Source organism: Paroedura picta, chromosome 3 (assembly GCF_049243985.1).
Source record: "Paroedura picta isolate Pp20150507F chromosome 3, Ppicta_v3.0, whole genome shotgun sequence".
Taxonomy (NCBI): Eukaryota; Metazoa; Chordata; class Lepidosauria; order Squamata; family Gekkonidae; genus Paroedura; species Paroedura picta.
In genome coordinates this window covers 132,292,063-132,305,915 of record NC_135371.1, presented here as the reverse complement: position 1 = coordinate 132,305,915, position 13,853 = coordinate 132,292,063, and the positions used below count along the sequence as shown (strand labels likewise).

Genomic DNA, 13,853 nt, shown 5'->3' with positions numbered 1-13,853 from the left:
ACGTTGAAGTGTGTACAATCATGCCTGTGCAAATCATACATCGAGCCTCTGGGGAGAGGCGGGATATAAATTAAAGAATAATAATACATATATATGTTAATTTTAATTAATGCAATAAATGTCCAAGTTCTGTGTTTGTAGACTCCCACAGGTTACAAAGGGTGAGGCCAAAGTCTCAACAGGTGAACAAGGAACCTGAAATGATGCTGAAGTCCCATCCCATTTGACTCTTGGGGTTTTCCACATGCTTGGCTTTGGATTTTTCTTGACAGTTAATCCATCAGCATTGGAATCAGTTAGGGCAGGGGTAGTCAAACTGCGGCCCTCCAGATGTCCATGGACTACAATTCCCAGGAGCCCTTGCCAGCATTCACCAGCGAATGCTGGCAAGGGCTCCTGGGAATTGTAGTCCATGGTCATCTGGAGGGCCACAGTTTGACTACCCCTGAGTTAGGGCATGGCTCTTCCACATGTCTGCCTTGTCTCCACGTCTTCACAGTAGTGCAGTTTATTTTGTTTTGCGTGTGCCTTACATAAGCAGGATTTTCAAGGGACGATGCTATCCTCATGGGTGGCGTCACAGCACACAAACACCCTTTTTTATTGTGTATGTTTCGATCGGTATCAAGGCTGCATTTTGTTAGGCACAGAGATATCAGGCACAGAGATGTTAGGCACAGAGATATGCTGTAATGATAAGGTCAAGCAGGCTTTCAGTTTTTTAAAAAGTCCCAAGCCTCTTTCCTTGCACACATCTCTGCACTGGAAGGAGATAGAGACTTGCCTTTAAAAAAAGAAGAGAAAAAAAAGCTGGGAATTCAAAAAACCTGCTTGACCTTTTACTTTGTATTGGTGGCCATCTGAGGAGAGGTTAATGTTTTTATTGGCATTTTTGAACCGCTTTGTTTGCTTTCTTGCATCAAAACAAAATCTCCTAAGGAATGTGTGAAATGCTAGAATCTGGGATTTGGAGACATTTACTTTCCTAGATTGCTGTGCCTAGGTTTCTCCCCAACAGGCCTCTCTTCTTGAAACCCTGGGTTAACAGCATGACAAGGTGTGCCTGGTCTATGTAAAACAAAGCCAGCCTTCTGCTTGGCACTCACTTCGATTTCCCCATTAGGAAGCCTTGTAGGAGGTGGAGGAATCTTGGATAAGAACTTGCTATAGGGTGTTGGTTGGCTTGCGTGAGAAGCACTTCTATCATGGATACCCCCCCCCCTTTCACCAAAGCCTCTTTAGCAGTTGCATAAACATAATGTATTTAAAATGAGAGGCTTCATTGGCAGATGGCAAGCCAGAAACTGGCTGATTTACTGAAAACTGCCCTCTGTCTGCTCTAAGAAATGTTTGACCTCAATGAGGACTCTACTAGTTGCTTACGTGAGTCTGTAAAAATCACCATTGCTGGCTGCAATGATCTCTTGTGTTCTCTGTTGATAATATGCAGTTTCCAACTCAGCTCTGCAAGCAGAAACATGTTTTTTTCTCTTTAATTTGGGTTGGCTTTGTTACAGGCTTATGAGATCCTACATGCATGCTACAATCTCCTAATTGCTAGCTGTTTAAAATCTTATATCAAACTCCTGAATTTGTATCAGTAAATATATAGGCAAAAGAAAGACACGTTCATGCTTTAATTAAGGCTACATAGTTTTTCTCTTTGGAGAAGAAGGGGAATGAAATGGCAGCAATTATTTAATATATATATATATATATTATTATATATCCTGCTTTTCTCCTAGTGGGGATCCACAGTAGCTCACAGGATTGCTGTCTGCTGTTCCCTTTTATCATTGCAATAGCAACTGCACGAGGTAGTTTAGGCTGAGAGTGAATGACTAGTTCTAGCATGGTGGACTAGGGATTCAAACCTGGTGGCTCTTGTGTTTCTGAAAGAATCGTGCCTGGAGGGTTCGTTCAGCTCTTCCAGTGATAGGTCGTGCTGAGCGTCTGGCATTTATACATCTGTGGGACATAAGGAAGGAGCCCTGAGGGTTACATCATAGCTCTGTCAACCTGCTTCTGTGCTTGGCAACAAACTTTTTCTGTCAAAGAGAAAATTTTAGGTCTAGTTCAGCTCCTGGTTTGTAACATGTAATGGAGCAGTAAGATAGTTTGCCTGCTGAGGGTCCCTGGCCCTGAAGAGATTACACTGGCCTTGAATTATTATCAGGAGGGGGGTGGTTTTTGTTTTTAATGTATTTGATCTCTGTTTAAAGTTGGTTGTTACCCATCCTGAGCCGACCAGGGAAGGCTGGATAAAAATTTAAAAAAATTATTATTAATAATAATAATAAAATTAATTAATAATAATTAGAGATAAAATAATAATAATTAATAATAATATTTCAAGTGGCCTGTGGGAGAAGTTTAGCATTGATTGTAAAAAGGTTTTACTTGTTGAGAGCCAGCATAGTGCCGTGGTTAAAGAGCAGCAGACTCTAATCTAGAGAACTGGGTTTGATTCTCCACTCTTCCATGTGCGGACAACTGGGTGACCTTGGGCTAGTCACAATTCTCTTAGGAGTATTCTCACAGAACAGTTCTCTTAGAGCTCTCTCAGCCTCTCACAGGATGTCTGTTGTGGGGGGAGGAAGGGAAAAATGTTTGTAAGCTGCTTTGGGACTTCTTTGGGTAGTGAAAGGTGAGGTACAAAAAACAAGCACTTAAATTTTTTAAAAAGTTCATAAGTATTCTGACTTCTTTAAATTTTCTGAAGAAAAGTACACATTGAAGGCATTACCTGAGTTATTAAAGCCAGCATCCTTCAAGTTACACTATCCGTATGAGCTTAGGTCGGATTTGGGCATGAAGCTCCATCTTGGTGGGATATGCTTTAATTACTTGATTGCTGCCCAAAGAAACTCCTGTCCTCTGTCACTTGTTTGGTTTCTGTATCTGCCTCAGTGGAATTTCTGAAGGCTGCTGGGTGTGCCAGCTCCTCCTTTACCTAGAAGCCTTCATTGTGGCAATGGCTGTTAATGACATATACCAATGAACTCCCTCTGAGTTGACAGGGGAACTGTTGGGTGGTGAAACGTGAGGCAGGGTGGCTTTGCGAGGGATGCACTGGGGAGAAGGAAATGCAGCCCTGTAAGGGAAGGGTGTGGCAACCCAGAGTTCTCAGCCACCAACATTTAATTGAGAGCTAATTCTTAGAGGCCTTGTGATAAACAAATATGGAGTCTGTGGGAGGAATGAATGGAAGGGTTGTCTATAAGTGTTGGAAAAGGAAACGAGAGATTTTAAAGTTTGGACTTTAACTCCTTGCTTGTTTTAGCATATCTAGATAATTGTCTTTGTTTATTCCTTGCCTCGCTTTTGTATGTGATACATGGAGGTGTATATTTTAGTTACAAAAGTTTTCAATGTATTCTAGGGGCCTTGGGTGTTCAGCAGACACAGATGTAAAGATTGCAGTTTTCACAGCTTCTGTTCTAAGTATTTTTGTGGACATGTCCTAGGATATGGCTAGCAGACCCTGATCCATTCCATGTTTGAGGCAGCTTTTACTCCTCAATAGATACTGACTCTCTTGCCCAAGTTTACTGTAGCTGAAGTGAAACTGATGGGGAAGACTGACTAGAAAGATGATGAAATAACCATAAACTGTCTTCTGAATGCTGCTTGCGACTCTCTGTTTTAGGATGAACTGCGGCCTCGGCTCTGCCAGATGAAGAAGGGGCCCAACGGTTATGGGTTCAACCTCCATAGTGACAAGACCAAGCCAGGCCAGTATGTCCGGGCTGTAGATCCAGACTCTCCAGCTGAAGCTTCAGGACTACGTCCGCAAGACCGTATTATTGAGGTATAAATTGTGGAGAACGTCAAAGGGCTAAGTGTAACGATGTCGAGTTGAATATTGCCAGCTGAACAAAATATGCAATATTTCATGGATCTGATCAGTTTCTGATACTGCTTCTGCTTCCTTGACATAATTTCCAGTTCTGCTATTATTAGCCCCAGTAATATCAGAATTAGATCAGTCTCCCCATTGAAAGAAGTGGCCTTTTGAATGCTAAGAAGTAATGGGGAAGGGGGCTATCCCCTTCCAGATAGTTTTAATTAAATATTGGGAGGAGTCCAGAACAATTTATTAAAAACAATGTTTAATAAAATACTCGCAATACTTAATAAAAACAACCATGCCTTTCCCAGTAAAGAACTAAAATGATAATTTTGTTATTGCATAACCGGAGCTGAGTATCCATTTGCATACAAAACAAAATTATTTGGGGATATGAAAATAAAACACGTGATGAAGAGATGGTGAAGTGAAATGACTGCAGCAGCAGAGACCATTTTCATGGCATACAACTATGGATGGATTGACTGATTGTACTTATATGCTGCCACTCCCAGGCTTGCCATCTTGCGGTGGCTAACAACTATTAAAAATACAAAAAAATACAGAAAATCTCATAACTCCCCAGACCCTAAACATCCCCTCTGCAACCCCCCTCCAAGTCTGCCATGTCCCCATGGGTAAGATTACCAGTGGGAGGTTCCAGTGGAAGACTCCCAGGGAGGGGAAGATCTTCTGTCAACAATCAAAAAGCTGGTGAAAGAGCTCTGTTTTACAGGCCCGGAAGAACTCAATCAGTTCTGCCAGGGCCCTTAGCTCTTCTGGGAGTTCATTCTACCAGGTGGGGGCCAGACGAACTTTCCAGGGCCCAGGGATCACCAAAATATTTTAACCCGCAGAGTGAAGAGCCCTGCAGGGGGCATAAGGAGAAAGGTGGTCCCTCAAGTACACTGGGCCCAGACCACGTATGGCCTTGAAGGTTAATCCTAATCCAGTACTCAACCAACAATCAATGCAGCTTCCTCAGCACCCATTGGATGTGGGCCCTCCAAGGTGTTCTTGTGAGGACCCTAGGAGCCGTATTTTGTACCAGCTGTAACTTCTGAGTCAAGGCCAAGGGCAGGCCTGTGTAGAGCAAGTTACAGAAATCCAGCCTGGAGATGTCTGTCACATGGATCACTGTGGCTAGGTGTTCTGGGGTCCGATTGGGTGCTAGTAGCCTTGCCTGGCACAGGTGGGAAAATGTTACTTAGGCTGCTTTTGTGACCCGAGACTCCATTGTAAGGGAGGCATCAAGAATTACACCCAGATTCCTGGATTTATTTCACTTTGCTCAGGTTACTATTTCAGTTGAGCTCAAAGTCAATCAGCTTTCATTTTGTAACATACATAGTTATCATTTCCTGGGAAACTGAAGGATTATCTGGTAACCAGAATTCCACAGGAGTTACTGGCAGGGTAGGTCACTAAAATGTGATTCAGCAAAAATAAAGTAACCCTTACTGCTGTTGTGTTAAGAGCGTATCAAATGCAGTTTCTGAAGTTGAAAAACTTAGAGCCGCATGTCTCCTCCACCCCCCTCCGCCCTTAACAGAGGCATATTCTTGGTGACCTTTGCTGAGGCTGAGTCCCCATTTCCTGGCTTGAGAGTAGTTCTTGTTTTACAGCTTTTCTGAACACCTAGGCCAGCCTTTCTCAACCTTTTTACCATTGAGAAATCCCTGAAACATTTTTCAGGCTTCGGGAAACCCCAGAAGTTGCATGATCGGGCAGCATAGGTACATGCCCGCCCACCAGGGCCCCGTTCCCATCCCTCCAGGCCCTTCATTGGCCATTTTGGGAGGTGGGTTGGGTCAACATGACCATATGTGGTTATATCAATCAATAAATGTTTAACAAATTTTATATATATATGTTTCCCACCCATTCGGGAAAACCTTCCAGGGCCATCGAGAAACCTCAGAGTTTCGCAAGACCCTAGTTGAGAAAGTCTGACCTGGGCTATCAGCCTGATGGACCATAAGTCTGTATAGCCCAGTGTTTCTCAGAGCTCAAGCTCGGGCACTATTTAGTTTCTCTGCCTTCCGGAATTACACCCATTTGTTCTGTGGGTAAATTACGGGAACTGTTTTGTGCAGTTGTTTAAGCATATCATTGCTGATCTGGTTGCCTGTCATTTCAGATAAAAGGATTACTTTAATCTGGAGGGCCGTCTTCTGGCTGTTCCCCTGTTGAGGGTGGCCTTCCTGGCATTAACTGGGGCCTTTGTCATCACAGAGCTCCTGTTGTGTGAAATGTGCTCCCTGGTGTTCAGGAGGCACCACAAGGGTTTTTTTGCTAGGGATTTTAATGGGATATGGAAGAAGACATCTTTTAGGGGTGGGAAAGGTGTTTGGGCTTGATTTAATTTGTTTTTAATTTATATTGTGTAAGGTTGTCTGTAAATTTCCTTGAGGCAAGAGGAGAAAGAAGGGGGTACAAATTTAGCCCAAGTGAAATACATTCTTCTGTTGCCACACCCCCTCATTCTCACTTTCATCTGGCAACAAGTTCCTCTTGGTTGCTGTAACATCTGCCTTGAAGACCAAAACTGTTCCTTCTCCAGCTGCAGCTTGTTTAGGGACTTCTGTGAGTGGATCCTTCGGGATGCTTCTTTGTATTATTATGCCATCAAAGTGCACGGCGTTTTGCAGAGCAGTAAACAGACTGTTACTAAAAGGCTTGAACTAGGGGAGGACAAATGTATTAGTTGTCCTGGCACCAATTACAGCCAGATCTTTCATGCTGAAGCTGTTCAGGGATTAGCAGCGAAGCCAGCAAAACCTCATTAAAATCAGATTTTCCTGAAGCGATTAGCACAGGATTGCACAAGCCAAGCTGCCAGGTGTGTGTAGCCAGAGATGCACACAGTCTAGATTGCAGGCCTGTACCCAGCATGTGATGTTGTGTACAAACTGACAGAGATACTACCAGGCAAGCCCAGATGCATAGATTTCAAATGCTGGCAGAAATTTTCCCCATCTCATTTGCTGTGGGAAATCTTTCCCTGACTTTACCTCTCATGAGCTGAAGCATAATCTGTGACTCAGGCTTTGGTTATTAATAACCATTTGATTAGCCTTGCTTTTTGCTTTTGGGCTTGACTATCTGGCAACAAACCTGCTGGAAAAGATTTCAGCATGAGCCGTCTGAATTCTACAATCATTTCAGCAGTCATAGAATCCACTCTGCCTTGAAGCTCACTCAGTGTGCTTGGACCAGTCTATGTCTGAGGCTGACCTGTTCACTGGCTCACAGAGAGGATTGACTGGGAAGTCAAAGCACTGCATACACCTACCCAAGCTCCTTTGAGGAAGAGCAAGGTCAAAACCCAACCAACAGTCATAGAGGACTAGCAGGCCTCTGTGTTCTTGCCATGACAGAAGAAAATGGAGCCATTACATGATAATATTTTAGATAGGGGAAATGAGCCATGAATGTGTATGTATTCCAGGCTGCTTCTCATAATGCAAAGGGACATCCAGATTATGGTAACCATTTCAGGTTGTTGGTGAAAAGGATTCATTTGAGTCATGGTGCCTACCATTTTTTTTAAAGGGAGGACAGCATAATACTCCCAACCAAGTACTGGCAACTGCAGCATGATTTGCGTAGTCATGTGACTGCTTTCTCAGTATACAATGGCAGCTTCTTATGGAAACTGCTTTGAGTCTGTCTCTTTCTGTGGTCTCAAAGCAGATTGTTGTCTTGGCAGGTGAATGGCACGTCCATGGAAGGCAAGCAGCACGCTGACGTAGTTGAAGCTATCAAAAGCGGAGGAGACGAGACAAAGCTGTTGGTGGTGGATGGCTTAACAGATGAATTTTTTAAGAAGTGCAAAGTCCTTCCCTCAGAGGAGCATCTGACAGGTGAGGAAGCCTTGGTTGCAATTGTGTGGAACATAATCGAATACCTTTCCAGTTGCTGGAAGGATTGTGATAAGGTACTGTCGAAAATGAGACTGGCTTGGAGGCTAATATTCAAGACATAGTACTGGACGCCAATGTAGTTGCTGCAGTACCGCTCTAATATGGGTCATCCGTGGTGTTCTAGTGAGGACCCATGCAGCAGCATTTTGGACCAGTTGTAATTTCTGGGTTAGGGTCAAAGGTAGGCCTGCATAGAGCGGGTTACAGTAGTCAAGTCAAGTTTATATAGTCACAGACCAGGATGCAGGCCAATCTTTTAAGTTACAGTAGTCTAGTCTTGAAGTGACTGTTGCATGGATTACTGTGGCCAGGTGTTCTGGGGCCAGATAGTGCGCTACTTTTGTGACTTGTGCAGTAACACTAGGTGTGATACAGGGTGGCAACTGGTGGGGTTGCCTCCTTAGGCAGCCTATTCCACTGCTGAACTACTCTGACTGTGAAAGTTTTTTCCTGATATCTAGCCTATATCGTTGTACTTGAAGTTTAAACCCATTACTGCATGGGTTTCCTCTGCAGCCTTTCCTCTGCAGCCAACAGAAACAGCATCCTGCCCTCCTCCAAGTGACTACCTTTCAGATACTTAAAGAGGGCTATCATGTCCCCTCTCAACCTCCCTTTCTCCAGGCTGAACATTCCCAAGTCCCTCAACTATCTTCATAGGGCTTGGTCCCTTGGCCCCAGGTCATCTTCGTCGCTCTCCTCTGTACCCTTTCAATTTTATCTACGTCCTTCTTGAAGTGAGGCCTCCAGAACTGCACACAGTACTCCAGGTGTGGTCTGACCAGTGCCGTATACAATGGGACTATGACATCTTGTAATTTTGATGTGATGCCCCTGTTGATACAGCCCAAAATGGCATTCGCCTTTTTTACCGCTGCATCACACTGCCTGCTCATGTTTAGAATAAAGTTCTAGATCTCAGGCTATTCCGGCCGAAATCTGTGAAATGCTTTAGACCTGCATGAAAAGTGTTTGCTATTCCAAGGAGTGAGGTCCTCTCCCCCCCCCCCACACTTTAGGCAGGATAGCGCTTCTTCTCCAGATCATGTTTCTAAGCTATTAACTTGAGTTCTCTCTCTCTGTGGTCAGTGATTCCCAGGCTCTTGTTCCTCATTGTTTTCTAATTTGATAGGTGTGGCCTTGCATCCACTGTTCATTAGCCATGCAAATGCAAGCGTGCAAATGTGATGTCCTCTCGTAGGCTGAAAATGCAGAATGTTGCCCACATCCCTGCTTTCCTGCACTGACTGGAGAGATACACACCTTTCCAGTTCTAGCCTTTGGCTTCTCCTCTTGCCCACTGTCTTTGGGTGAAAGTTTGTCATGAAACTTCATCAACTGTTTCTGAACTGTTCTGCTCCTCAGCATCTCAGATCTGAACTACCTTCAAGTTTTTGCATCTAGCCCTCTTGGTATAAACGTCTTAGGGTCTTATGACACATGTGGAACATAACTCACATTTCATATCTGACTGGGACTCAACTTCAAAATAGTGTGTGTGGTGCAAAACAGCTGTGAAGCACTGAGTAGCAGCAGGAGAGGCTTCAGCTGATTCTCCCCACCCCCCAAAAGAGCATTATTATTGCAGGTGAGTCCCCATTCGACAGGAAATGCGAGTTGGCCAAATTCACATTCTGTATCATGTAATGAGACCCTTAGACTCTGTGCAAAGACTTTGGAGCAGCTTTTTACAGCTCAAGAATACATCTGTAGTGCAAAGCATGTTGGGGTTTTGGCTCACTTTTTAAAAAATGCACCTAGTTAATCTTATAGGCCAGTCCTAAACAGTTAACCCTTCTAAGCCCATGAATGTAAATGGTGTAACTCTTAGGGTTGCATTGTTATTTTAATTCTTTACTTTATAGCAGGGGTAGTCAACCTGTGATTCTCCAGGTGTTCATGGACTACAATTCCCATGAGCCCTGCCAGCAAATGCTGGCAGGGGCTCATGGGAATTGTAGTCCATTAACATCTGGAGGACCACAGGTTGACTTACCCCTGCTTTATAGGCTACCCCTCTCCTCTCGATCTTGAGGAGGCTTATGCAATCACTTAAAACCAATACAAAGTATTTAGGTTTAAAAGGCATTAAAACAATCTATACGCATCACTCCTGTTCTTCCTATGCGGCTGGAGATAATATGTTTACAGTTGGCCAGACACAAACAGAGACTAGTGGTGGGTTTGGTTGGATGGCCCGATTTGGTAGAAATGGTTGTCCTTGACCTCAAGCAAATGCCTGGTGGGAAGAGTGCCATCTTGCAAGCTCTCCAGAACATAGGCAGTTGTAGTGGTTAAGAGTGGTGGCCTCTAATCTGAAGAACCAGGTTTGATTCCCAGTTCCTCCACATGTAGCCAACTGGGTGACCTTGGGCCAATCACAGTTTTCTCAGAGCTCTCTGTCTCACCTACCTGACAGGGTGTCTGCTGTGGGATGAGGAAGGGGAGGCAACTGTAAGCTATTTTGAGACTCCTTTAAAAAAACGAGTACAAAAAATGAGCTCTTATCTAATTGTGATGCCATTTTCTGGGATTTGACCTTTCCTTCCAGGGGGATGATTTCTCTTGTAGGACCTGTCCATGGTGGCATGTTAAGTGAGTTTTTCCTGCTTTCCAGGATCCTCAACTGTAGAGGGGAATAAAAATGTCAACTTTTACACAAGAGCAGGGCATGCAGGCATGGAGAGAAACACTTTCCCCTGCTTTACACTGCTGTACTTGATTATTGCAACCCTTTTTTCCCAGTCCACATCAGATATTGGAATTAGTCAGGCTGGACAAAAAATCATGGAATCAGTGAGGTAACAATGAGAAGAGGCTGGTGTCTGTTAAAAAATAGGCTACCACTGCTGTTTTCTGAAATATAAATGGGTGGTATACATATATAAATAGATGAGGATCACTCCATTTGGCATTGGGCTGCCAGCTACTCTGTGCCATATTTCTTGTCCAATTGCCCCTCCTTTGGTTGCTTTTAAAATAAAATTAAATAGGTAGAGAGCTCTCTTTCCTCATCACTAATCTCTTGGGTCTGGTTTCTGCCCAGTCATCTTATATATATGGTGTGTGGGGGTGCTATTTGCCTTGTTTTCCCCTCCCAGTCTCCATCATTGTAGCCTGCCTTCTTTCCAGACAGTACAACCAAATCCTTTCTCTGTTCACTGAAAGTGTGCTTTCTGTATCAGGGAGGTGAAGGAATGTAGCCTCTGCCTCACCCCCCCCCCTTCTCTAGCATGCAGCAATACCTGCATTCCAGATGGGACAAGCAGAATCTGTGGGCAGAAAGTGGAAATGTTGTGGTCAGAAATGTAAACTGAGAATCTTCAGCAGTGTCTGTTGGGGAGATTTCTTGGTGTCAGTCACTCTTGAGTCCTCTCTGTTCTTCTGGCCTTGCCATCTGCACTGTGAAAAGACAGTAGGGTGACAGGAGAACTCTTGTGTTTTTCACAATCAGATTTGGTATTCAAAGAGCCAGGAGAGTCCAACCCCTCCCCTGCTGTACAGTCGAGGTTCAGAGCCTGGCATTCGGTTTCCATGCCCTGGGCTGCACTAAAAGGAGGAGGGAGGGCCAGTGATGGGAGACCCCTTTTAGAGTGAAGTTATGACTTGTGGACAGTGAGTCTCAAACTCTGTGAACACATCCTGTGAATGTGTGCTCAGTTCCTGTGATGATTACAGGATTAATTCTCTTTGGATGCTAACCCTCCGTTTAAACAGAACTTTTGGTTGTGTTTGCATCACCGAGCCTTGATTTAAGACAGAGGGTAATCCAGCAATTTATATTTTGTTCACATTTCCTTATGGGGTTTATTGCTTTGTATTGGAGCTTGGTTTGCCTGAAATCCAAGTATGATATGGAGGGTACATGCAGCTTTTAAAACTGTGGCTGGAAGTGTGGGGAGGCAATTGAGCAGCCGGGGCAAATGTAATGCATTGCATGCCTCAGTTTCCTAGCAACTTGGCCTTGGCAGTCTGTCTTTTTCTTCTTCTCTGTGTAGTTCAGCTATTGCTGTTCTAAGAGAAGTCCTGTGTGAGCAAACTTAATTAAACTCGTGGTTACAATTTCTCTGTGTATTGCTTCCCTGTTTGGCCCCCTGGGACTGCACATCTTTCTTATCCCTTCACAACTTTGCAGATCCAGCGACAGTATTTGTGGAGCGAACATGGTTTGTGCAGCCAGACATTCCTGGAGTGGATTTCATGAACAGGCCCATAGTTAGGCTAGCTAGCTTTTGCATTGAAATAAATACATTTCTAGACCAAAGTATTTCTATATCTCTACTATGTTTGTTGAAGGCCTAGAGACCCAAACTTGTTCACAAAATAATATATATGAACCTACAATAATATGTTCATGCACCTAGTAATGCAAGCTCTGAAGCACAGCCCTGATGACCCACTTAAAGAGTTTGTGGAAATACTTATGTAGATGGTTGTCTTGGATGTTTATTACTTAGTCCACATCACTTCCCTCCTCTTACATTTTTTTTTCAAATGGGGGGCATACAGTTTATGGACATACTAAACTGGTTTTATGACATTTAGGCTGAAATAACTGACCATAAATGCATGCTAGTGGAAGATGCTTGAAGATGGAACAAAAACTCCTGAAATTGAATTAGAAATAGTGAAACAGAGAAAACAAAGAATGCAGGTTTTATAAATTCATTTGGTTTTAAGTAGGAACCCCATGTTGAGTTGGGCATTCGAACAACTAATATGTAAACACACACACAAACACACATATATAATGAACCTGTTAAAATGGTATTGTCAATGACATTACTGTTTGTTCAGAAGTGCCTGTCATTATAGTGGCCTAGCTGCAGAAGAAACTTGCTCTGGACTGCTGCAAGGCTGAGGGGCAAGGAATCATAAGATGGCCTGCAGCAAATGTTGCCATTTCATACTTGCATTAACAGCTATGCAGAACAGGCTGGCAGCAATGTCAGATGGTGGTTTGATCATACCTTCCTGACCACAGCTCCTGCAGATTGCATCAGATTGCATCAAGTGTTGAATGTAGAGCGTGGAAATCGACAGGGATGCTAAACTACTGCATCTCCCTTTCCAACACATTGATCAACCACAACTTGGTGCCTTTTTACACCTGCAGCCATGTGCAAGCAGTTTCCCTATGATGCTATTGCAGGGGTTCCCAACATGGTGATTGAAGACACTTTGGCACCTACCAACACCTTTTTGAGCACCCATCAAGTGTTTCAGGACATTGATTGGGCCAGGCAGGGCTTTTGCTTGGCAAGTCTTCTGTTGGGCAATTGGAGATTTGATTGGCTGTGTAGATCTTTAAAAACATTGCTTTGGCAGCAGCTGCCTCTGCAGCACAATGACTCGCACTGTGTTATTGCAGGCAAGCTGTAGCTATCGCTTTTGTGACTGGGTTCCCCCCCTCTGGGGGCCATTTTGTGGTTGTGCTAGCCGTGTCATGTCCATTCCAAGTGTGCATGCAGACTCAAAAAGATTAGGGATCCCTGTGCTATTGCACTCAGCTTGGGAAAGGGGGTATGTGTATTACTGCTCATGTAGGTGTGGTACATGCAAGCAGATGAAGAACGGGAACCCTTTCACTCTGCAGTGTTTATGACTGTTGAGCACATACAGCAATCACGTGGGATATTGGTATAGAGAATCAGCTGCAAGTGTGCATGAAGTAGACATAATCAGTCCCTTATTTAGTGTGGGCTTCCATGGTAAAGCTGGCACAATCATGAAAGCAGCCTGGCTTGTCCCAGCCCTGCAGGGAATATGTTCACTTCTACAAGGAGGATTTAGAAAGTGTTTTTTTAAATGACTTTCCTGACTCCCTACTTTGTTTGATTTTCCCTTCAGGACCCTTGCCAGAACCAGTTGCCAATGGTGATGTAGAAAAGGTAAGGATTCCTCCAGAAGATTCATGGTCTTACTTTTTACAATGGTTTCCTTTTACATGTTGCCAATTTATTATACAGAAAGCACTTCTGTGCAGGAAACTACCATGACAATTGGCCAGACTCCTTTATGATGGACGTATGTGCACTGCTCACCTCGATGAATTTTCTGCACTGTCCTAGTTGGAT

At 43.9% G+C, this 13,853-nt stretch overlaps 1 protein-coding gene across 1 annotated transcript in view; it reads left to right on the top strand.

Annotated features, from left to right (window-relative positions):
* NHERF1 (NHERF family PDZ scaffold protein 1) overlaps positions 1 to 13,853 on the top strand; it is a 63,899-nt gene that overhangs the window by 41,616 nt on the left and 8,430 nt on the right. The window contains exons 2-4 of the mRNA XM_077327890.1: positions 3,650 to 3,811; positions 7,563 to 7,716; positions 13,627 to 13,667. Of these exons, the coding sequence (XP_077184005.1) occupies positions 3,650 to 3,811; positions 7,563 to 7,716; positions 13,627 to 13,667 (357 nt within the window). The remainder of the gene's footprint in view (positions 1 to 3,649; positions 3,812 to 7,562; positions 7,717 to 13,626; positions 13,668 to 13,853) is intronic.